This window comes from Sciurus vulgaris, assembly GCF_902686455.1.
Source record: "Sciurus vulgaris genome assembly, chromosome: 2".
Taxonomy (NCBI): domain Eukaryota; kingdom Metazoa; phylum Chordata; class Mammalia; order Rodentia; family Sciuridae; genus Sciurus; species Sciurus vulgaris.
In genome coordinates, this window is record NC_136462.1 from 122375750 (window position 1) to 122402295 (window position 26546).

General features: G+C 42.5%; 1 protein-coding gene across 2 annotated transcripts in view; it reads left to right on the plus strand.

Moving 5' to 3' along the window:
• The window catches only part of PEAK1 (pseudopodium enriched atypical kinase 1), a 165421-nt gene extending 146567 nt beyond the window's left edge, over nt 1-18854 (plus strand). For both annotated transcript variants that reach the window (XM_079128856.1, XM_079128855.1), the window contains one exon: nt 15831-18854. In XM_079128856.1, the coding sequence (XP_078984982.1) occupies nt 15831-16994 (1164 nt within the window). In that variant the 3' untranslated portion in view covers nt 16995-18854. The remainder of the gene's footprint in view (nt 1-15830) is intronic.
• Nucleotides 18855-26546: the final 7692 nt, after the last annotated feature.

The window sequence follows — 26546 nt, forward strand, 5'->3', positions numbered from 1 at the left end:
TTGATTTCTTTGCTTGTAATGATGCAAAGGCAATCTCAAAAGAACAGGTGGCAAGTGATTATATACTGGGAGTTGTTGGCAGGTTTGAGAAAGGATGTTTTACACTAAATGCTGAATATAAATGTCTCTTTGAAGACCACTGTGTGTTTCTAGAGGTGCCCAATTTACTGTACAATCTTAGAGTAATAAACTATGAGAATGCTGAGAACCCTCCTTTTGCAGAGATAAGCAAAAGAGACCAGCAGTCAGCCCATATGAAACAACTGTTTCTACTGATTGCCTTCTTAAAATATCCTTCTTACAATATACTATCAGAAATTAGAGTAGGCTAATAGATGTGACTCTCTCTTAAAATGTTGCAAAAGGAAGTCAGTGCTAGAATTTAGCAATCCAAAAGTCAAGGGATACTACTCTACCCCTACCAATCCACTGCAGTCATAGAGTACAAAAATATTTATTTTGTGCATTATCTTATTTTCTCATGTACAAACCATAACAATACCATAAACTGGAAGACTTAAGCCACAGAAATGTTTTTTCTCACATTTTTGTAGGCTGAAAAGTCTGAGATCAAGGTTTCAGCTTATTTGGTTTCTGGTGAGGGCTCTTCCTGACTTGTAGATAGCCACCTTCTTTCTGTGTCTTCACACGATTGGAAGAGAAAGAGCAAGAGGAAACAAATGCTCTTGTCTGGTATTTCTTTTAAGGACACTAGTCCTATTATAGCTAGGCCTGTATAGTCAACTTTCTCACTGTTGTGACTTAAAGACTTGACAAGAACAATTAGAGGAAGAAAAGTTTATTTTGGGTTTCATAAGTCTCAGTCCACAGATGTCTGACTCCATTCCTTAGGACCTGAGATAAGTTTATGCAGGATATCATAGCCAAAGAGTGTGGCAGAGGAAAGCAGCTGGGGACTTGGCACCAGGAAGCAAAGAGCCAGGGTGGGGTGAGGGAGTGCTCCATTCTTCAGGGACAGAATATATACCTGAAAGGTATACCCCCAGTGACCCACCTCCTCCAACTACACCCTATCTGCCTGTTTACCATCCAGTTAATACCTATCAAGGGATTGAGGCACTGATTAGGTTAAGGCTCTCATAACCAATCATTTTACTGTAATTTTTTTTTTTTTTTTTTTTTTTTTTTTTTTTTTTGGCGGTGCTGGGGATTGAACCCAGGGCCTTGAGCTTGCAAGGCAAGCACTCTACCAACTGAGCTAAATCCCCAGTCCTACATTTTTTTTTGCATTGTCTCACACATGAGCTTTTGTAGAATACCTCCTATCTAAACCATAACAAGGCCCTAACCTTAGGACTTCATTTAACCTTAATTACCGCTTTGTAGGCCCTATCTCCAGATACAGTCACATTGAGGTTTAGAGCTTCAACATATGAATTGGAGGGGGGGAACACCATAAAGTCCATCATATTCTGTCATGAATTCTCTCAAATTCATGTAAATACATATTATCATGTACAAAATACATTCCAACAACCTCAAAAGTCTATTTCAGAATCAACTCTAAAGTCCCATAGTGTAGACATTACCATTCCAAAAGGGAGAAATCAGAAGGAAGGAGTGATGAATCCCAAAGAAACAAAATATAGCAAGTCAATTTCCATTAAACCTTAAGACTGGAGAATAATCCTCCTAAGTTTTATATTCTGGGCCCAGTCGGGTGGCAGCATCGGCCCCATGGCTCTGCAAGATGGCCTCACCCCTGAGATGTTGCTCACGATCATCCTGGCCTTCTAAATCTAGAGAAGCAACCTCACCTTTGAAGCCTAAGAGGAAACAGTCTTACCCACTGAATCTGTGGTGGGAAGAGCTGCCTGATGTCTCTTTATCACCTTTGGGGTCATTCTTCCCTTTCCCTAAAGAATAGTGCATCTTCACAGCCAAGCAGCTCCATGGTACAATCCTATAGAATCCAAGGAGTCTGGCAGCCTTCTTTCATTCCATCCTACTTACTTCTGTTGGCCGTAAACTGCAGTGTCTTTTCTAATATAATCCCATCCCTATTCCTGGCTTCTGCCGAGATGGCTGGTTAAATCTGTGAGTCTCACTCATGATCTCTTTATCAAATCGTCATTTAGCCACACCCTTAGTGTTCTGTAAAGAATGAGCTTTCACATTTTATTTAATTCCTTCTTCAATTCATCTTTCTCCTTTCCCATTTTACTATAAGATGTCAGGAGGAACCAAACTACTTCTTCAACACTTGTCTTAGAAATCTCTTCACCCAAAAATCCAATTTTGCCTCTTGCAAGTTCTATCTTCCACAAAACACTATTACATGGTGGGGTCAAGTTCTTTGCCTCTTCATGAAAAGAATCACCTTTCTTCTAGCTCCTCATCTCCATCAGAGACCTCACCAGAATTGCCCTCAACATCCATATTTATAGCAATTATCTGCTCATGGTTATCCAGGCGTTTCTTAACATGTATCTCAAAATTCTCCTAGCCTCTCCCAACTACCAAGGCTGCTTCTACATTTTTAAATTAGTATGCTGGCACCCCCCACCCCCCAACAGTATCAAAATTTCAGTCTTAGTCTGCTCAAGCTACCATTTTAAAGGTACCATACGCTGAATAACTTAAGCCCCAGAAATGTATCTTCTCATGTTCTGGAGGATGGAAAGCCCAAGATCAAAATTGTGGCTGACTGAGGTACTGGTGAGGACTCTCTTCCTGGCTTATAGATTGCCACCTTTTCACTGCATCCTGACATCACAGAGACAACAAGCAGCTCTCTTCTTAAACCAACACTATTTCTGTCATATCAGGGTTTTCCTCATGACCTCATTTAGCCTTTGTTACCTCCTTATTGACCCTGTCTCCAAATGCAGTTGTAGTGGAGATTAGGGCTTCAATGTAGGAATGGGGGCAAGGAGAAAAACACTTCAGTCCATACCAAGTGTTGTATTCATTATAAAGGAAGTGATTTTCACTCAGGACTTTTACTAGATTTGAAAGTTTTCCTGTTTATTCTAGGTTTTATTCAACATGAATAACTTTATTATTTGTATTGGTCTTAAACTAAAAGGCACTAAAGAATAGAATAAAGAATATTGGAGTCATCTGACCTGGGTTCAAATTTTGATCCTCTCTTGGTATTCTTAACACAGGTTATATAACTTCTCTGGGTTTTTGCATCAATGGAAACTGACTGCCCTACCTACCTCATAAGACTGTGATAATGCACAAGTTTATGTAGTAAAACTGCTTTTATAAGCTAAAGTACCTGTAAAATATAATAATGTATTATTATTATTAACAGTAATGGAAAATTACTGCTCCACATTCTTTAGTTCACTATTATTCTTTAATATTGGGCATTAGCCTGAGCATATTTAGATAGGTTCTACACTTATTTTCTTTCTCATTACTTCAAAGATGTAAGCATCTTCTTAAAATTATTAGAGAAGGCTACAAAATGTAACAGCCTCAAGAATTTCAGTGCTGCCAAAAATTGGAAACAATTAAGTTCCTGATATTAAGGAAACAATTTAATCAGTTGTAGTACATCAGCAATGGAATGTTTGTAGCCATTAAAAGTGGTAATTATGAAGACTATATAAAATGAAAAACGTTTGTTGTAAAATGTCATAGAACACCAAGTAGTATGATCATAACTTTTTAAAAATCGACCTACAAAATGGTAATATGCAAATAATTCCTATATTAGAGTGGTGGTAATTATAGGTGATTTTGATTTTGTTTAAAAATGATGTCACAGTATCTTTTCAGTGAAAGAAAACAAAAGCATTAGAGATTTTGGATCATTCACACTGAGTTTCTTTAAGGCACAGGTTTCCTTAGTTATTCATCTCAGTAGTCATATCCCCTAGCATAAATTATAAATAGCTCCTATTTCATGCTCCTCGGCTTTTGCACACACTGATTCCTCTGTCTGGACTGCCCTACTCCTGGGAGGCAGTCTGATACAATGAGGAACTTCTATATTGTGAGCTGCAGATGACCTATTTCAGAATTACCTGAGGGATCCTCATTAAAAGTGTAATTTCCATACCTATAGAATTGGAATTACTGGCAGTGAAGCCTGGGAAACTGCATTTGTAACAGTCCCTCAGGTGGTTCCCACATAACAAAATTTGAAGACTTTTGACATAGTGGTTAAGAATTAAACTTTTTTTTAATTTTTCTTTTATTTTTAAGTAGTTGGTAGACCTTTATTTTATTTATATGTGGTGTTGAAAATTGAACCCAGTACCTCACACATGCTAGGCAAGTGCTCTTCCACTAAGCTACAGCCCCAGCCCAACAATTAGGTTTTTAAGTCAGACAGAACTGGGCTTAAATGTGTTGCTTAGCCACATATTAGCTGTTACTTTGACCTGCTTACTTGCCATTTGTAATTCCAGTGTCTTATCTATAAAATGGAAAGTAATACTTCATTCGTCTTAGAGCCACTGTATAAAAAAATTATAGAAGTTAATATATACACAGTGGTGGATATAGTGTATATAGTGCTCAGAGCATCATTTGGCACAAAGTGAAAAAATAAGGAAATGATAGTTATTTTTTCCTCCATTCTCTTCTCATATACCTAGAAAGTTCTTATCAGTTCTTAAGAAATCCAGCTGTGGTCGCCTGTGAACATGCTGATAGCTCCTTCCTGTATCATTGGTCTGTCATGATAAGTTGTACAATTCAGCAGTACTACCATCATACAATTACAGGAGCTGCTTCTCCTTCCCATTATTGAATTTGACCTTCTCCATGATGGGGATCGTGGCTTATTAATCCATATGTCCTTAGCATCTAATACAATATCATGTACATTGTGGGCATTTGAAGAATATGTTTTAACCTTTCAAAAAAACATTTACTATACAAAATATTGTGGTATTTGTCTGGGTTTATAGATATACATGAATAAATCAAAGACCTTGCCCTCAAGGAGCTTTGCCTCCTGGTTGGGGAGATAAAAACAACTTTCAAACAAGACAGATCATATTGAAGGGTCACAGAGTGGTGTAGAGAGATATAAAGATGAATGATATAAAGATGAATGAAAATTAATGGATAAAGTAGTCACTAATGTTTATCTCCGGGCTGATAAGAAAGGACCTCTCGTATCCATTTTACACTATTCTTTGTGGCAAATACAGTACATGGAGAGAATAGTGGAAAATTAGACTGTGGAAATCTTGGGGACTAGCTAGGTGCAGTGATGCACACCTGTAACCGTAGCAACTTGGGAAGCTGAGGCAATAGGATTGCAAGTTCAAGGCGAGCCACAGCAATTTAGCTAGGTCCTAAGCAATTTAACGAGACCCTGTCTCAAATTAAAAATATAGCCAGGCCCAATGGCATATACCTGTAATCCCAGCCATTCAGGAGGCTGAGGCAAGAGCATCCCAATTTCAAAGCCAGCCTCAGCAATTTAGTGAGGCCCTAAGTAACTCAGTGAGACCCTGTCTCTACATAAAATATAAAAAGGGACTGAGGATGTGGCTCAGCTGTCAAGCGCCCCTGAGCTCAAAACCTGGTATCAAAAATAAATTTTAAAAAAGGGCTGGGGACGTAACTCAGTATTAAAGTGCTCCTGGGTTCAATCCCCAATAACCACCCTCAAAAGAAAAAAAAAGGCTACCAAAGTTGGAGGCTTTGAATTATAAGGTCAAGAGGTTAGACTAACTGGGCATGGTGGTGCATGCCTGTAATCCCAGCTACTCTAGAAAATGAGGTAGTAGAATTGCAAGTTTGAGGCCAGCCTGGACAACTTAGCAGCACCCTGTAGCAAAAAATAAAAAAGGCTAGGGGGATATAGCTCAGTAGTAGGGCACTTCTGGATTCACCCCCAGTATTGCAAAAATATGTTTTATATTTTATAATTAAAAATTAAAAATAGAGGTTAGATTTCATTTTGTATTTTGTAGGAACCCATTAAAGATTTTGACTTTTCTTTCTTTCTTTTTTTTTTTTTTTTTTTTCTTTGTTTTTGTGGTGCTCTGGATCAAACACAGGGCTTCACACACACTAAGCAAGTGTTCTACCACTCAGCTAAGCCCAGCCCCATGCTAAGGATTTTTAAAGAAGATAACACAAAATCAATAATTTTGGAAGAAAACTGTGGTAGAAGAAGCTGAACAACTTGAAACAGGGAAATTAGTCATTATGCTATTGCAATATCCAGATAAATAATAATGAGACTCTGAAGTAGAAGAAAGGAAGAGGCAGGGTGGCTCAAGAGCTGAGAAAGGCAGTAGACCATGTCTAGTGAGTTACTGAATGTGGGATGAGAGCAGCATTGCTAAAATTTCAAGGTAGAACAATCCCAAGAGGACAGTGATGCCACCAACTAAAATATGAATCAGATAAAAAGAACAGAAAGAAGAGCTCTCTATGGAGCATAGAAATGGGTCAGCCAAGTTGAGAGAAGCCCAATAGCCAGATAAAACTTTAAATTGGTATTCAGAAGAGAGAACAAGTCTAGAAATATGGTTTCCTAGTCCTAACTAACTTTATTGAGTTCAAACAATGGAATAGGCGAAATTGTAGTAGAAGCATCTGTAAAGTGGGGAAAAAGCCTACACATCTATCTAAGTGACCCCAAGCAGGAGCAGTTGGAAAGGCAGTAGTAAAGGGCAGGGTCCCACAGGCCCCCACGTCCATGGTTATAGAGGGCTTGAACAGAAAGAGGATTCAGAAGAAGTCAAGAGTTCAATCTCTGGCAATTCTCAAGAAAATATAGTCTCAATAATAGTGAGGATGGATATCTAAGCAGAGAAGGGGGAAAAGGGAATGGGGAGGCCATGAAGGCAGTGAACATGGCCTCCTTTTTAAAGTATTTTAGTGAAGGAAAGGCCAAATTGATTCCCAAACACTATTTTACCTTCAACTTCTATTTCTGTCTTGTCCACGTCTTCTTTTATCCTCTCATCACCGTTTGGCAAACCACCACCCAGCAGATTAGACCGTCTGTCTCTGTGGGCTGCTCGCTGGCTGGCCTCCAGCCCTTAACTTCCCTGCTTTCTAAATAAAACTGAACATAAACTTAAGCATGAACTTAACTTTCCTGTTCTCTAAATAAAATCTACCTTGCTTATTTCTCCCTTTCAAAGAATCTGACCAGCCACTGACCAAACCCATAATCCTCACAGTAAACAAGTCAACTTTAGAACGGCCTTCACCATTCTACATAGGAAGAAACTGAGACCAGAGGCACTTTTGCACAGGAACAGCAGCTTCATGGCAGGCTGCCTCCTAACTGCTTGGTAAAATCTTTCCTGTTAGTCACAACTGACCCTGCTGTGCCTCAGTGTTGTTCCTGGATGGATAAATGACAGCAAGCAGGGTGGACGCTTGCTAAAATTATGGCCCAGTCTCCCTGAGATCTGCTCCCCTGCCACACCCCCACTTCTCTCATGAGATCATTTTTTAACAAATACTGCCATGAGAGACCACATAATAAATTTGGATAAAGTTACTTTGTAGAAGATGCTAAAAGTATCATCTAAGTAAAAAGTATAACTTTCTGGGGATTTTTTCCCCCCAACAGTTCCAAATTGGAGTAGTAGGTATCTTTTCCTTTAAAAGTAGTCCAGGTCTTTGTTCTCAAGGATAGGTCACACAAAGCTCAGTGAAGATACACACTTCCCTATTAAAAGAGTGGGGCTACTTGCTTTCTTCCAGCTACACCAGAATCTTGTTAAAACAGCTATAATAAAGTAGAGGTGAACTGTAGAGACAAGCATCTTTTATTGCATTTTTGACTCCAGAGTCTCCGTTTATCTCATTTGGGTGGATGCTGAGAAAGCAAGACACTAAATGAAAAAGCATTAACAGGAATAACTGATTGGTAAAAATTTACAACTAGTTCAAACTGTCTACACAGGCAATTAATTACTGGTTTAGTGGTAAGGAAAAACTAAATGGGAAACCACTTCCGCTTTCATAATTCAGCACAAACATGCCCAACATTGAACCTTTACAGAAAGCAATTGATCAACAGCCAACTGCCTATATGCGTAGCCATCCTAGATTAGCGTCCACTCCGTTTCATGACTCAGTGCAGACAGAGGTGCCAAAGAGTCTCAGCTGGAAACTGGTTTATTAAGGAGAGATTTGGGGTGCTCAGTTAACTTGGAATCAAAATGAATTGTCTTGTAGGAAAAGGGAGCCGTGCCTTTAATTAATGAGATGAAAGGACATTGAATTATAAATTGTGATTCAAATTAATTGAATTTCTATTCTGGGCCCTGAGCTGGTTAGGGAGCTGCTCTGTGCCTCAGTTTCTCTTGTGTGAAGGTACTAAGGCATCATCTGTTAGCCTAAATAACTGGCTCAAGAATAAAAGTGGTTTTCTTTTGATCACATGCTTAAGAGAGTGAAAAGATTCGATGAATACAAGTCACAAATAAAATGATAAAATTTTATACAATTGCCTTCTTGAATTTCTCTTGTGGGTTCCAAGATGGGTTTCTTGAGCATGAGAACATTTTTGCAGCAATTCAAGCTATAAAATACCTGACCTACCTGATAGGTCTCAGAGCAGCTTCCTATGGTCTGGAGTCTGGAGTAATTTGGGCCTAGATTGCATTTATATATTAAACACTTAATCCTTTTTGAATGTAGTTGTAACAGCATTAACTGTGTAGGGGTCTTACCTGTAGAGTTGCAAGTAAAGCAGTACTCCCTCCAGGAAGATCAAGAAGTGAATGTGAATCAGTAATGAGCCGATACTCTTAGAGTGAGGTTATATCAAATACTGGGTATCAGTTTAGAAGGTTTTCATTCTGCACACTCCCCTGTTCATGTTTGTGTTTTTGTGTAACGGAACAGAATAGCACAGATGGTCTAATGTGTGTGATCGTCAGTATTTCTCATTTTTGTGTCTTTACAATTCATTTTGTACAATATCCATGTCACTTAAGGTTCACTGAGGCACTGTAAAAGGCCCAGTATGAGATGGAAATGAGGTTCCCTGCTGATAAAGTGGAAGTAGGCTGAAGGCACACTGGGCCCATAATAGAAAAATAAAAGCTAATATAAACCAGTTTTGAAGAGCCCTGTATTTTGTAATTATTGCTTTCTTTGGGGGAAAGGAGAGAAAATTGAATGGAATGATGAGTCATGTTGTTTTGTATAGTTTTTGTGCTGTGCAAAATCAGCGAGCCCCTGGACTCTGCAGACAGCCTTCATTGATCCAGTTTTACCCAGTTGTGTAGTCAGGTCACTCATGAGTGTTTGTTATTCATATTGTCTGCCATTGCCCCTTCCCCATTACCTTGCCAAATTCCATCTGTTTCATAAAAACTGTTCATATAATCCAGCTGCTCTGAGTAAATAAACCATATGGCTACACTGGACCAGATGTATCCGTTTCTTAGCGTTTTGTATAGACATGCACCATGTGCCTTGTCCTGTGTTAGAATCTAAAAATACAAGTGTCTGCTCTTAAGGTAACAGTGTGCTAACTCCAATAAGAGAGACGTAGAAGTAACACAGAAAGGGGCTCTAGAGTATTTAGCATTTTCTCTAACAGAAGAAACACCTGAGAAGAGCGTGAATGAAAAACTTGGAATCAGATGAATCTCTTAGGTGAAGAGGGGGAGGAATAGAAATGAGGGGCTGGCTGCAAATGGTTTAGTATGTTAAGTGCAAGTGGAAAAGAGGTGTGAAGGAAGGCTAAAACTGAATGTGAGGCCAGGAGCTTTATCCTGTGAAGATAATGGAAGGAAGTTTAAATAGACAAGTGATAATATGTGCAAGGCATATTTGAGGGCAGTCAGATGAGAGGTTGGGAGACCCATTGAAAAACTTTTGTGGTAGTTGAGGCAAGTGATGAGGTAAACTAGAGATGGAAGGTCAGCAGTATTGTACCACATGCTGTCTTTTCCTTCCCTGCTGCTTGTAATGCAGCTTTTTAGAACTTTATAAAAGTTAGCTGTCTAGGTTAAGGTTCTTATTACAAACATAATAAACAAATTTGCTTGATAATGGCAAATTTGTCTCAAAGGTATGCAGAACAGTTGGCATGAGCAACACAGAAAATAATCCTCTGAACTGAAATAAATGCTTGAAATGAAACTTTTCAGGTTGTGTGTAAGGAACCATCATCAAGCTCTATTTCCCTGCTAAGATCAGGCTTGTGTAAGTGTCATGTGCTTTGACCTGGCTCTAAGAAGGTCTCAGGAGAGAGTAATTTGGCTCTGATTCTGGAAACATGGTGTTTTGTTTTGTTTTGTTTTCCCATTGCCCAACAAATGATCATCGTTGGTTAAAGTATCCCCTCCCCTGTATTTGGGAATCTTGTCGGATTGCTTAGGGATGCTGTGCCTTACTGGTAGAAGTACTGAGGAGCCCTCAGATACTTGTGAATGCTCTTTTGGTAAGAACAGTATTTCTCCTTTCTTTTCTGTGTTCTCACTGATCTTCATGAATGCAAATAAGGGCCAAGTTTCTCCTTGAGCCGCCATTTTTGCAACAGTACATTATTCACCTGGGACGAAGGGTGAACCTATCAGCTGCTGACTGTTCTTTTTGATGTTCCTCTGACTCCTCTGAAGAGTGGCTCCAGCCGGCGAGGTCACCATGACCAGGATGGGCTTCTTGTCCTGTTCATGCTCTTCATGTGCAGTGTTCCCTTTGCATGAATTCACCATCATCACCTTATAGAACCAACATTTTTCCAGAAGGAGGCCCCATGGTTTATTTTACAAGAAGATTCACCCTTCACCAGAGCCTAGTTTTGTTTGCCTGCAGCTCACAGTAAATGAGGCCTGGATGTTGATATTGCAGCTCCCTCTAGTGTCTCTGTGGTTCAGGCTAACATAGTGTTTTTCTTCCCTTTCAGAGAATGTAGACAAGAACAGAATCTGCCAAAGCAGACAGCTTTTAAGTAGGTTTTTCCACACCTAGTTAAATATAAGGTCATTTTTCTTCCATTAGAAAAAGGAACCTTGGTCTGGGGTTGTAGCTCAGTGGCAGAACACTTGCCTAGCATGCATGAGACCCTGGGTTCAATCTCCAGCTCCCCAGCAACACATACACGCACACACACTCACACACAAAGAAAAAGAACAACAACAACTCTGGAGCTGAGGCAGGAGGAATGCGAGTCCAAAGCCAGCCTCAGCAACTTAGGGAGGCCCTAAGCAACTCGGCGAGACCCTATCTCTAATAAAATATTAGGGCTGAGGATGTGGTGGTTAAGCACCCTTGGGTTCAATCCATGGTGTCAAAAAAATAAGAAGAAAAGGGATTCTTTAATGAAGATATGAAATCATTTTAACTCTTGCCTTATCCCTATTTTTAAACTGAGGGGAGCCTAGGAGTCCTGTGGAAATCATTGTTTGGAAAGTGGAATCTTTATTGAGATTTCTCTGTTACAATCCATCTACCCTTTATAAGGAAAGAATGTGAATTCCTTTCAAGAAAGATAAATGAAAATGAGAAGCCAGGAAGAAGTTACTTTGATCCCTGGTAGAGAAAATATTAGGTAAGAAAAAAAAACTGGCAATAAGAACCCTGTCCATTTGTTCCAGAAAGAGTGGCTTGTTTTCTGAAATAACTTTTGGACTAGAAATTTATCATCTGAAGTCAGGGTCTTTTTGAGTTTTTTTTTTTTTTTTAACTAAAGGAGTCAAGTTATTAATATTTGAAAAATGACTACTATGTGATGCATAGAATAATATAATTCTCCTACCTAAATTAACATCATCGCAAGCCCCATAATAAAGATTTATGAGCTACTCATCGTGTGAAATGCTATTATGGAAATCTCCATAGGTCTGTGTTTGGGTTGTAACTGGTTTCATGGTTATGAACCAATTAAAAACCCAAGTGTTTTCCTCTCTTTTACACTCCAGTCTTGTCCCATTTTCTTTTGCCCTTAAACTAGAGCCACCCATTATTCTTCAGCCTGTCTGTGTATTGTAAAAATGAAGAGATAAGGAAGTGACGCCTACTCAGGTTGGCTATCTCGTCAGACCATTTTCCTTCAGAGCATCCAACATGGTAGAACAATTTATCATTTCTTCTTCGTAAATCACTTTGATCCTTTATCTCAAGTTGATCATTGAAGCTGAACATAAATTCTGGTTGTAGTATCCACGTTCTTATCTATACCCAGAGCTCTGCAGGACCTTATAAAAATGTGTATGTCTGTGTTCACGTGTATCTAATAAAATTAGAATATCACAATCAGAATATCTTCTCTGCTTCTGATGTTAAATTACCAGGTAATAAGTTCTCTTCAGTGTGACTTGGCATAATAAAAACTACAAACTTGATCAAACCATTCTTCCTCTCAGTCTGAGGTTGTCCTCATTTGGACTAGATCTATGCTGGTTTTAACTTGGTAGGACTGACCTTGGCACAGATGTGTTAACCTTAACAGTTGCTCATAAACTTGTCCTCTATCAAACCCATGGTTAGAGAGTCTCACTGCTATAACAAGTGACTCTCAGGACTCTTTTTCTCTTTAAAAAATACATGAAGATTCTATAAGATTGCATCACTTTTAACATTTGCCAGTTGTATAAGTCATTACCAGTGTTATATTTGTACAACTTGTAGTGTGCAGATAGATGTACCCTACACACTTGATCCCATGTAGGGTTCACAACTTCCCTGTGAGGTAAGTTTTCGTATTCTTTATATCATTCCCTTTTTTAGGGAGATTGAGACCCAGAGAAGCTAAGTGCACATGCCCAAAGTTACACAGCTAGTGCCAGGCCACCTAAGTCCTTGATGAGTGTTCTTTCAGATACGTGACACCTGGAGTTTAACTTTCGGTATCATTCAACTAAACTCAGTGGTATTTGATAGACTTTTCAAAGACTGAGGAGTTGGAACCCTTGAACTTTCATTCCAAAAGGCAATGTGATATTGAGTAAATTATTTAAACTGGCCATGAAGTTAATGGTGTCATGTGCCAGATCCAACTCCTATACAACTAAATTATGATGAGTATAGAATTTTTAAATACCTGGTGACACATAAATATGAAATATCGCCAATAGTACATTATAGAAAGAATTCATGTGATTGATGAACATATAGGATTATGTATTACACAGCATGTGCTTTAAGAGCTTTCTAAAGATAGTATTTTCTGAAACATGTGATTGAACTTGAACTCCCCCCTGGAGACATCCATTTCAAAATCAGAAGTTTGCTTAAAAAAAAAGAAATGTTTCATATAAAGCATTTCTCAAACTCATCAGGTAGGTGGTAGAAGACATGAAGGAGTTTCCTTTCTGATCTCTGGATAGATCTGTACATACTTATTTCCATAGCACTGACTGGTGATATCAAGTCTTAAATATAATGAGTCTAGTAAATAAGAAGGAGATGTTCTTGTCTTCTGAGACTTATTTGCCTTTCCTTTCTTTTTAATATCTATCTGAATAGAAATCAGAGCATGCTGCTTCTCAAACTGGGGACCCATCTGCATCCTCCTAAGAAAATGTTCATTTTTCTTTTTAAGTAAAAATGACTAGAAAATCCTTTTGTTAAAAATTTGCTCCTTTTCTGTATTACTCTTAGAAACAGGCAGTGTACACACTACAGAGAGTGCTTATTGCTGGGAGGCTTTGGTATCTGAAATTCAGTGTTGTCCTGCTAAGAAGGAAGAGATGAGCATGTACTGTGAGCAGGGTCGTAAGGGGACTCCTGACCAGGCTATGATAGCCTGTGAACTAGCAGGAAAGACTGTCTTCCATGATCAACCTCTCTCTCTCTCATGAGGATAAACCCATTTGGGGGGTGATTTTACTTACTTTTTGCTTTTCTAGCCTTTGAGACTAAAAATACTTATTACAGTATATAAGACTCTTGGCTGATGTTTTCGATCAAAAAACTCTGCCTTGATCCATAACCACTTGGTAAAGTTCTTTTTCAAAGGACTTTTTGCCTGAATATTGGGCATTGAATGAGGCATGATTAGATAAAGTATAAAACTCAGAATCCTACCATTGAAAGTACAAGGTCAGACCAGTGACTCTCTCAACTCTTTGCCCCTACCCCACCAATGAACTGTGAGTGCCAGAGTTGTGACCATGACAGTGACATTCACTGAAAAGGTAAGAGAGCCTGATTTACAGGGCCAACAGTTTGTCACATTTCTAACCAATGAGAAATTAACACAAAGGATGATAGGTTATGAAATAAGGTATCCTGGCCTACATTTAGAGCCATCTGTTGGCCTGCTTTGTAAATCTGGGCTGTAAACCACTATGGAAAATAGGTAAAAAATTATATGTTTGTTAATAGTGGAAAGAGCAGGGTTTGGCATTAGATAGACTTGGGCACACAAATTGGTAACTCTGGGTAAGCATATCTCTCTCTTCGAACATGTTCCTTTTCTTTGTGTTAAAAACATTCAAAATCCATTATTCTAGCTTTTTTTGAAATATCTAGTACCTTATCTATAGTCTCCTTACTGTGCAGTGGAACACCTGACCCAACTAAGTATCCTTAGTAGTCATTGACCACATATCTCCATGTCTCCCTCTCTCTCCTCTCCTCTCCCCAGCCTCTGGTAACCACTGTTCTCTCAACTTAGGTTAGATCATTCTTTTTAGATTCCACATATAAGTGAGATCATGCAGTTGTCTCTCTGTGCCTGGCTTATTTTACTGACATAACGATCTCAGTTCCATCCAAGTTGTCACAAATGACAGAATTGTGTTCTTTTTTATGTAGGTACACCACATTTCCTTTTCATTCATCAGTTTCCATTCCTTGGCTATTGCAAATAGTGCTACAGTGAACATGGGAATACAGATGTTCCTTTAACATTATTGATTTCATTTTCAGATATACACCCTGGAGTGGGATTGCTAAATTATATGGTGGCTCTACCTTTAATTATTTGAGGACACTCCATACTGTTTTCCATAATGATTGTACTCATCTACCTTCCCAGCAACAGTCGGGTTCCCTTATTTCCGTAACCTCACCAACACTTATCTTTTGTCTTTTTGATAATAGCCATTCATTCTAACAGGAGTGAGGTGATACTGTGGTCTGATTTGCCTTTCCCTGATGATTAGTGATGTTGAATGTTTTTTCATATATCTCTTGTCCATTTGTATGTCTTCTTTTGAAAAATGCCTATTTAAGTCTGTTGCCCATTTTTAAATTGGATTACTTGGTGGATCGTTTTTGTTGTTTATTTAAGTTTTAATTTTATTTATTTATGCTCTTAGGTTGTTGCATTCCTTGTATATTCTGGATATTTGCCACTTGTCAGATACATTGTTTGCAAATGTTTTCTCCCATTCCATAGGTTGTCTCTTCACTCTGTTGTTTTTCCTTTGCTGTGTAGAAGTATTTTAGTTTAAAATAATCCCATTTGTCTGCTGTTCCTTTTGTTGCCTGTGCTTTTGGAATCTTTTCAAACTATTGTTGCCCCTTTGAGAATCCTGAAGAATTTCCCCTGTGTTTTCTTCAAGTAGTTTCATAGTTCAGGCCTTATATTTAAGTCTTTCATTCATCTTAAGTTGATTTTGGTAACTGATGAGAGATAGGGGTCTAGTTTCATTCTTCTGCATATGGATGTCCAATTTTCCCAGCATCAAGAAAGAGATCCTCAGCCTACTTTGAAGGGTCAGTGTGAGGACGGGAGATAGTAGAGCAAAGTACAGGCTTGTGTGTAGTCGGCCATGAGAAAATGTTACTACCATTATTACTGTCACTCAGCATGGAAATTCTAAGACCTTTTCTGAAGACTCCACTATTTGACTGTTCCTAACCAAGTTAAACCTTCCAAGTTAATCCTCTTTAGTGCATCATAAGTCTGGTTATGAAAGTGTAGGTCTCAAATTATGTTATTTGCTTTCTTTTTTCAGATCTGTAAGAGCAAAGCTAAAGAATCTCAGCAGTATTATCATAGCTTGGCTGTTCGGCAAAGTCTGGCTGTTCATTTTAACATCCAGCAGGACTGTGGGCATTTCCTTGCTGAAGTCCCTAATCGTCTGCTTCCCTGGGAGGATCCCAATGCCCCTGAAACGGCAGAGGATGAATTGGAAGAGAGCGAAGAAGAAGTGAAGGGAGAAACTAATGGGAAAAACCCAGAGGCCTGCTCTGAAACAGAGTCATCTCAGAAAGATAGCCGGGCAGTCCCAAGCAGGAAGCAGAGAAGCCATGTTGTGGTCATCACCAGAGAGGTTCCCCATCTCACTGTGGCTGATTTTGTGAAAGACTCTCTGGCCCATCATGGGAAATGCCCTGACTTGTATGAAAGGCAAGTGTGTCTGCTGCTCTTACAACTGTGCTCTGGCCTTGAGCACCTTAAGCCCTACCATGTCACTCACTGCGACCTTCGCCTAGAGAACCTGCTGCTTGTCCACCACCAGCCTGGGGGAGCCACCCAGACCCTGGGGTCTGCAGAGCCCAGTCCCACCTCATCTTTTCCCATGAGGCTTATTGTGAGCAACTTCTCTCAGGCCAAGCAGAAGAGCCATCTGGTGGACCCCGAGATCCTCCGGGACCAGTCCCGCCTTGCCCCTGAGATTATAACAGCCACCCAATATAAAAAGTGTGATGAGTTCCAGACAGGCATCCTCATCTATGAGATGCTGCACCTGCCCAACCCCTTTGATGAGAACCCAGAGCTGAAGGAGAGGGAGTACACTCACGCAGACCTGCCTCGCATCCCTCTCCGCTCCCCCTACTCCCGGGGCCTGCAGCAGCTGGCCAGCTGCCTCCTGAATCCCAACCCTTCTGAGCGCATCCTCATTTCTGACGCCAAAGGCATCCTCCAGTGTCTGCTCTGGGGCCCCCGTGAAGATCTCTTCCAGACGTTCACCGCCTCCCCAAGCCTAGTGCAGAGGAACACCCTGCTCCAAAACTGGCTGGACATCAAGCGAACGCTGCTGATGATCAGGTTTGCTGAGAAAGCCCTGGATAGGGAGGCAGGGATCAGCCTTGAGGATTGGCTTTGTGCTCAGTATCTAGCCTTTGCCACTACAGACTCGCTTGGTTGTATTGTGAAAATCTTGCAACACCGTTAATGTGGCCTGGATGCTGCTTTTACTACATTTCCACCTTCTTCATGTTCCCCCTGTACTGCCCCGTCCTAGTTCTTCAAAGAAAGGAGAGAGACAAACCTTCTATACCTGTCCATAAACAGATGGGTCCATCAGAAGGCTATCACAACTCCAGATCAAGTGAGAAACTGAGTCTGTTTTCACTTTACAAAAATTCAACTGCACAAACATGTAGTCTCCTTCCCTTGGAACACTTTTCATCCTAGTAGTCTCCCAAATGCAAGTAAAAAATGAAAATGCACCTCTTTGAAGGGACAACTCCCGTGGTGTGAACTGTGCCCAGCTCCTCCATAATTCTGAAGATCACCTGTCTTTCTATAAACAAGTATTCTCACTAGCAATAGCCAGACGTAACCAACCTCTGCCATCATCCTGTAAATCTCACAACAGACTCCTTCTTCTTTTAGGCCTATCAATAACTGAGTCTTTGCCAGGCAGACTTGCATCCTTAGTATCAGTCCAGTTGTGGTTACCGGGGACTGTATCTTTGTTCCAGCAGACAGTAGAAAGAAAAGGAGCAATCCCTACACTTTAGGTCATAGACCCATTTTCATTTCTATTATCAATAAATGTGTGTACTGCACGGAGGACAGCTCTAACAGCCTCCTTCTGCTGCCACTGCTGATTCTCCTTCACCTCTGCTCAGACCCCACTTGCTAATGAAGTTTGTGTTTATCAGCCACTTGCAGCCCATTACAGAGCTGACCCAAGGTGTTGTCACCAGTGCCTCGGCAGGGTGGAACACAGTTCAGAGCTTTTAAATAGCTGGCAGGACACGAGGAGATCATCTGCTCGCATGTGCAATTCTCCAGGGTCACCAGGGAACAGAGTTTAAAGTACTACTCTTTGATTACTGTCAGGGCTGTCAGCTTTGGCAGCCAGGGCTGGCAGTGCCTGGATCAGAGTTTTCCCCCGAGCAGTAATTGGCCAGCTTCCTTCTATAGTAGCCAGTGTTAACTAGTCGACCAAATGCTGTAGACAACAGCCTTGAATGAAATGGCTGTCGGCTTAGCTCTAAGATTTCCTTAGATGGCACTGTGAGGCTGACTACCTAGCTGACCAGAAGGCAGGGAACAGGGAGAAGGCCACTGATGAGATGCTGACCTCTTCCAGAAAGACTTCCTTCTGGTGTAAGTGGCACATTGTTCCCAGGACTCTCAAATGACTCTGGAGGACAGCTTCACACGAAGACTGATTGCTGAGGTGGGTGGCTGAGAGCTACTGGCTGTGGGGCCTGTGCTTCTCCGTGGATGTATGTGCAATCTTTGTATCTATATTTTAGCTGTATATTACAGTGTCTATGTTGCAACCTCACCTGAAGCGAGATCTACAGAAGCCTTTCCCTTCTTCCCTCAGCACATATTTGTGAGAAGACAAATGTTCCTTCCACCTGAGTGTGCGTATGTATGTGTGTGTGTGCACGCTTGATGTATTCAGAACTGTGAGTATTTGTTTACTTCAACCTTGAAATCCCAAGAGTCACTCGAACAGCATGAGTGTGTGTACAGGTGTGTACTTATGTATGTGTGTGTGCACACACATGCTGGAAATAGAAGCCAGGCCTCTGGGAAAGCAGCTTGTGTGGCAGGGTTGACAGGAGCATTCTCTGCACTTAGGTGGCAAGAGAGCCCAGGGCCCTCATCCACCAGCGCAGAGTTTTCTTAAAGCCGAGACTGATTGTGCAGTATTACTTAGATGGCATATTAGTGGCCTTGGAAATTTCTAAACTTTTAACATTTCTAACAGCCTTTCATGTGATTCGCCTATGTCAAAGAGGATCAAGAAAGGAGAAGAATGTATTTTATTGTGCTTTTTTTTTTTTTTTTTTTAAAGAGAATGACATGTGAGGCTCCACATGGAGAATATCCTTGTCCTCCTGGCAAGAGGGCTGTGGGCCCACAAAAGAGTCTTGCCTAGGATGGCCATGGAGTGGGCATGCCGCTGCAGGCCAGCAGTCCCCTCCCTAAGTGTCCTGTGGCATGGCTGCACCTTGCCTGGCAGGCTGGCATTTGGTTCATCTTAGCATAGCCCATGTGCACATAACTCCTTGCCTAATTATGCACTGAACTGGCAGCGCAGACCACTGACCATGTCAGCCAGCACATTCCCTAACCACCCCTCAGTTTGCAAATTGAGACATACTTTCTCAATGTCACTCTCCTGGTGCCTTGCCCATGTAAATTTGAATGTTGACTATTTAATGAGGTTACATATTTAATGCAGACTGTTCCCTGGTCCCTCTGTTTGTTCTGTCTCTGGGTGTTTTCGCCCTGCCGTTATGACTTGTGTTCAGCCTTCCCTTCCACTCCACAGTAGAACAAGCATGGACCCCCCACTACCGCCGTCTCACAGCACTGGTAACCATGCGCCTCCTCGTACTGCACGTATTTAGTACTGTTTCTATGTCCATGTTTGTGAAGGGCAGAAGAGGAATGCCAGCTAGTCAGAGAAGGGCCTCAGGCTTCCCAGAGACAGGTGGCTACATTAATTTTCTCTGGGTGATGGCCAAAGAATGTGAGGGGGAGGGAAAGAGGGTGTTACAGGTCAGAACAGAATAGAGAAAAGAACTGCATTTCTAGGTAAGCAGTGTAGCAGATGATCCTCAGAATATTTTTCTAAAATAATTAAATTCAGTCATTCTAACATTATCATAAATATTTTACATTTCCATTTTAATTGTGGTAGGAACTTTTAATTAATTCAACAACTGTAAAGAAATCCTACCCTCTGTAGACACAACTGCACACACATTTAATATATATATAATATATTATATATTATATATAACTCATAATATATATTATATATATGAGTTTTGGATTGTGACTAGTATAGCACTTTAAGTTTTCTCAAGTAACATCAAGTTATTGTCTTCAATATTGATTAGAAATCTTTTTCTTTTCTGTTGAAGTCTATAGTATAGATCCTTTCATTCATGTTGAGAGTTTGAACAATTAAACCCATGTTGGAATTTTTCCTTAAGCCACATGAGCATGAACAATCTCTGACACATTTGGGTGCTAGAGAGAGAGGCCAGTGGCTAGAGCAAGAATGAATGTATCGCAGAGTGCCTTGTTAGAGTGGTAACCTAGTTTTGGAGGGAAAAGAAAGGGCCAAGGGTGTTCCACAGAAAGAGCTAGGCCAGCCCTCCTGTGCCAGCAGAGGAAGGTCCTTTTAGAATGTGCATGCTAACATGATGCACAGAAACTGATCAGGAAGAACGACAGCAATGAGATAAAGAGCAGTTATAACCTGTGGAACGACGACATATGAATCACAGGTGAGGTCTACCAACCCCAAGATGGAGTTAGAGCTGTAAGCCAGGAGTATGTCAGTGAGTTTCGGGATTTGCCCTCAGAAGGTGAACTGGGTGAGGTGGAGGGGCACAAGCATCCCTCCTACCCACCTACTGATGTCAGTGGGTGAAAAGAAAACACACCAGGATTTAGAGTCAGAGCACCTGTGTCAGATTAGGCCTGTCTGCTTCCAAACTCAATAAATACATCTGTGAACCCAGAAAACTAAGCCAGGATGTCTCAATCTCCAGGAATGTTAATGATATTTCTGGGAATAAAACTACCTAAAACTGTATTTTAAATTCCTCAATATTATAAAATTTCCACAAAAGACTTTTGGGGCCCACTAGATATAAGGCCCAGAAAGACTGCAGCCCACTCTCCAAAGTTGAGCTGTGACTACTTTGGAACTGGGAAGTAAGCAGACATTTAATTTTGCTGGTAACATGCAATTAGGATTTTCCCCTATCCTTAGCAGTGATCTGGGAAAAAATACTAGTCCCATAAATTTGGACTGTATTTCAAGTGATTCTAGATGTATAAGTGTGAACGTACTTGGAGAAAGGGACAAGAGGAACTTGACTCCCTGGGCCGACACTGGCATGCTTTTCATTCCCCTCACTAGTGGATAAAGATTGAAGATTCTGCCAGCCTAATAAGTGAACAGAATGGCTGCCCATGAACCTGGTTATTAGATTTACCTCATTGGAGCTCACATTCTCAAAGGCCCAAAGTGCTGTGCCAAGACATACCCAAGTGCTGCTCTTACTGGAGTGTGCACCGAAGTCCAGCTGTCCGTGCTCACGTGCTCACAGCAACATCACAGGTGGGGATTCCACGGACCAAAAAAGATGCCCTGGGGGAAGTCGGAAGAGGTGCAATGCAAGATCCTAGACAGATTATACCAAAGAAATCAAGCTCTTTTATCCCGATGCTTCTCAGATGACGAGGTTAAGTTGTGACAGATGCCAGGGGAGGGAAATTCACATACATTCCATGTCAGGGTATTCAGCTGATAAAAAACCCATCCTTTAAAAAGCATCTATTTTTTTTAAGCAGTCCATTTTGTATATTAGAAGAAGATAATGAAGATGGTGGAAGCCAGGAGCAGACAGTGAAGTCCCTGGTTATCTAGGGAGAAGCTCTTCCGGCCCTGTAGCACGGCTGTGGCTGTTGTCCAGACCTCAGCGTGGGAACTTCATATGATGCTGAGAGCTGAAGTTGTTTTTTTTTTTTTTTTTTTTTTTTTTAAGACTATAGTTTCAATAGGTTTAAAGAACTCTTGGGAAATTTCTTAACATATTCTACCGTTTTTATAAACCTTCCTGCAGAGGTGTTTACCATTCAGCATCACCATCATTTAGTATTTATAAGTGCCCAGACTGTACAAGGTGCTATACAGCTGTTACACACCCCCACTCTGCAGCTGTTTGAAATTAGAATAGATGTTGCATCAGCCACTGCTGGAAGCTTCGCCCGCCTAGGTGGGCCGCAGGGGCCTGCATTCCAACAGCCCTCCCACACTCCAACACTGAGAGCCTCCTAGTCTGTTCCTGCTTACCTCGCCCATCCCACCCACCCCCATGGATTTTTTTAATCAAGAAAGTTTCAGGGAATCAAGAGAAGTCAGAAAATTTTTTAACCTAGCAGAACTACAGAGTTATATATTTTGCTATGAATATTATTGTAGTACAGAAAATCCCCTTTGCCCATTAGTGTGTGTGCACACTCTGGATAACTTGAATATTGGACCAGCCCTGTGGCTTCAGGGTTGCGTTGCTAAAAGGTTAAACCACACTGCATCAGGAAGCCTGCTCCAGATACTACCTGGTTATCCCTTCCCTTACCAGTTCTTAAGAGGATGGTGTGTGAACACACCGGGCTGGGATTTTCTGTTGATGTGCAGGGCATTTTAGCATGAGATGAAGGCAAAAGCAAGATGTCATCCATCTCAGTGATTTGAATCATGACGGTCCTCATTCCGATCTCTCTTTAATTCTCCATGGCATTGCCCACACTCTATATTTGAAAATCTTGTTTCTCTTACTCTTTGTAGAGCTTAACCTTCCTACTTTCATATTTTAGAGTTGTATTAATCATAACAGGTCCCCTCGGTCATCAGTGGCACCGCCCTTTGGTTTGCTGTGGTACTTTTGCTGTGTACTCTGTGACATCATGTTACTGTGTAAATAAATTCATTTTAATATACATTAAAAACCAGACTTTGAGCACTTATCCTTTAACTCTGCCACGCAGACATGCTAGGGATGGTTTGCACACATTTTTGTCTTGCCCCCAGGATGGATACCTGTCCTTAAAACAGGAAGTGGTAGCTATTAGTCACCATGCCCTCTGCCCTCTGCTTCCTCATCCCCTGCTGACATGGACTGCATTTTCTCTTCAGTCCCTCTCCAATCTGAAAAAACTAGGTTTCAAAGAGAAAGTAGAGGCTTTCCGCTCGCCCCAGCCCTCAGAAGACTGCAGGTTTGCTATGTGAGGTCGCCCCCTACTGACCAGTCACCTGTAGGCCACCTGGGTTTGTACTACATGTGAGAGACTTGGTTAGCGGGTTCTGGCTGCCCCTCCCAGTAGAAATCAGCTGTGCAGATCACATGAGCATAAGCAGGGCCTGCACAGCATCATCCACCAAATCCACACACGCCTTTAACCTGTTCCTTTGGTACACGGTCACACACTGGCTCCTCGCAAAGGCAGACAAGCTAATAGGCAGAAACTGCAGAGCAGAGAGGAGGCCACCTGGCTTAAGCAGGAAGATCCAGCCAACAGCTGTCACATTATTAGCATGGATGAAAGTGCAAGGGTGTGCATTTTAAATTTAGATCACATTTGAGTGTTGTAACCTACAGTGGATGCTGCCTCCAACCCACTGTTTTCTGCTATTCTTCACTCACATGCAAGCACTCTGAAATTTGCAGACACTGTTTTTAAGACATATTCCAGAAGAGTAGCTGCTAGACTCAAGTTTTGTGTTATTGAGGAGCAAAACCCATATTGCTGTGGACCTAAAAACTGTATTGCCTGGGCCCAGGAGGAAGGATCAGCAACAAAACTGACCAGACAATCCTTGGGACACGGGCTCTACCTATTGGTGGAGAAGAGCCTAGGGGACTGGCTGCACAACATGCAGGCTTCTGGGGGAAGGGAACTGCAGAGGTAGGCTGGGTGGTCACAGAGAGGAGTTCACCAGGATGGGTGGGTACCTAAAACTGCATCAGGAGTAGTCACCCCAGGGCCCTGAAAGGATGTGGGTCAGGGCATGGTGGGACTCAGTTTGGGGTTGGCCTAGACAGACTCCAGGGGAGATAGAACAGACCACAGGAAACCTGAGCTCCTCTTCAATGAGACCACGTTGTCCTAAGGGAAATGAGAGCCTAGGGAGAAATCCTGTCCCCTCCAGCACCACTGCCCTCCTGACTCTGGCGATGGTCACTAACACTTGCATGGCCTTTGGCATCACATGCCTGCAGTGACAGATTTCAACCCAACAAACAGATGATTTTCATTGGGTTTTTTTGTTTGTTCTTTTTTTTTTTTTTTTTTTTTTTTTTGTTTTGTTTTGTTTTGTTGCTTTGGGTGCTTGATGTTTAACCCAGGGGCACTTTACCACTGAGCCACATCCCCAGTCCTTTCTGTTTTTTATTTTGAGACTGGGTCTCACTAAGTTGCTCAGGGCCTTGCTAAGTTGCGGAGGCTGGCCTTGAATTTGAGAATCCATCCTCCTGTCTTAGCTTCCACAGCCACGGAGATGATAGTCCCGCACCACGCCTGGCCACACAGAGATTCTTGGTTTCTTTCCTACCTCAAATAAACTGGTACTGGGAGCTCCCCAAGTGCCTGGGGTTCTAAGTGTGCTCCCTCTGCTCCGGGAGCTTTTTGCCTGCTCTCCAAAGCCCATCAAATTATGCTTCCTTTCAAGTGAGCCTGTGCTCTGCGCATAAAGGAGCTTCATTAGTGCCTTAGGAGCCAAGAACTGCGGTTGGCAGATCACAAATTGTCGTTAAGAGCAGCTCAAGGCAATTACCGCTGAAACTTAAAAACTGATTTCATACTTGGTCGGGGGCAGCAGTGGGGAGTTGGCTCCAAGATTCAACTCTCTCAAATTGGCAAACCTCTAAGAGGAAACAGGCTGCTTGGGCACAACCCAACTTCCTGGAGATCCCAGATAACCCTCTGCACACACGAAGGCACACATTCCAAGGACTGCTCCCTTGCCCTCTGGAAGGTGCCTAGAAGCAGCCAGAGAGTGGTAGTGGTCCCCAGTCTAGGTTTGGGAATCCAAGCAGTGGGGCTGGGGGATAGCTCAGGGGTAGAGTGTGTGTGAAGCGCTGGGTTCAATCCCCACCACTGCTGTGATGATGATGATGATGATGATGATAGACATAAGTGGGACTCGGAGGACTTCTGTGGAATCCACCAGCAGGAGTACCAGGGGCCTCCAAAGAAGGAACATTCCTGCCAAGAGGGGAGTGGTGGGACTCTGCCCTGGGGCAGCGCTCACTGCAGTACTGTCCCTAACCACCATCTGTCACTCACCAGCCCACACTTGAGCAGGAGTCAAGGGGAGTCTCCCCCTCACCCAGCTGCCTTTTCTTATACCACTCTCCAGCAAAAGTGGGTACATCTAAAACCTGTCCAGCCCCAGCCCGTGCCACTCTCCATCTTGATCCAATCTGACTCTGTGGCCACATCTTGCCAGCCTTCCTGGCACTTGCCCCATTGATGTCACCTGATGCTTAGGCATCAGACTCTGCTGACCTCCCCTCTCAGGACCAGGGTCTGAGCTTCTCTGCCTCCTCCCCTGCCTCCTCTTGCTCTCTGGTTTCCTGAAGGGCAGGACAGCTGGCCTTAACCAAGCACCTCTGCTCCTGGCCAGGGTGCTGCTCCCAAGCCCCTAAGCTACAGTGAAACCCAAGCAGTGAGGAACCCCAAGCAAGCGCTTCCCACAGTCTCACCTCATTCAACCACCCACGTGATGGCTCACTCTTCCTATTTTACAGATAAGGAAAATGAGGCCCAACTAAACAAAGCCAGGATTTGAACCTATACGTGTGTGACTTCTGGTGCAATGCTTTCTTTCACCCCATTCCTGCCATCTGTGCACAACAGGGCAAGGGTGAGGGGGGCAGGAGGACAGTGGGAGGTAGAAGGAGAACAGGGAGAGTGCTCTGGGGAAGGTCATGGGGACCCCGAGGAGGGGCGGCATTTTCTGCAGTTGTTCTTCGTATATTAAGTGCTACATGCTGGGGGCCTGATGGTGGCAGAGCCTGCAGGAACTTCACCCCAAGTCCAACAGGAAAGGAGGACAGAGGGAGCACCCACTGGATGGGGTCCAGGGACGGAAGCTACTGCCCCCCTCTGTGCCTGGGGAAGAGTTTGGAGGAATGAGACCAGGGTTTGGAACAAATTGTTGCTCCTGGAACCAGAGGCCTGTCTAATGGGCCAGATATTTACCCAGAAGATAAAGGCAAGCCCTCTGGAAGCCCGTGCTGGGTACTGGCACGATACCAAGCCCCATTTGTTCTGGAGCCCTGGACACGGGCTCATGGGGGATGGCCCATGACTCCTCTCAGGACCCGCCCTCATGTTCTACACCAGGCTAGCCAAACCCTCCCTGCTTCCAAAGCCACAAACCTGGTTTGAAGGGATCTTGGGCAAAGGTCTTGACTTCCGTAACTTCACTCACCTCCTCTGTGGAAGGGACCTTGCCTCCCCATCCTAGGCCAGTTCTGGGAGTGTGGATAAGCATGGTTGTGCAAATGTGCTAGTCTCAGGTAAGAAGTGGAGCCCACCCAAGGCCTGCAGGAGACAGGGAAGGAGAGGGGGTTTGCACCAGTCCAGACTGGTCAGGGAAGAGGGGCGTCTACAGGAAAAGCTGTGACCTGGAAGGGGTAGTCTTTAAGGGGCTCCACCCCAGCATCGGCATGCTCCTAATTTTGCCCACTTTGTAGACCTTCAGGCAACCATTGGCCAGTTCATCCTGCCTTGCAGAGTGCACAAGGGTCCCTCCTTGGAACACCTATGTGCCCGAAGGGTCAGGTTCATCAGGGGCCTGTCTAAATGAGGAACTTCAGGGAGGTCAAAATGGACCCCAGGTAGAGCGTGTGGAGGAGCTGTGGGGAGGCTGGGGGCCAGGAGAGGAGCTCCTCTGAGGAATTTTATCCTCACTGCAGCCCTGTTAGATAGTTTCTAGAATTATGCC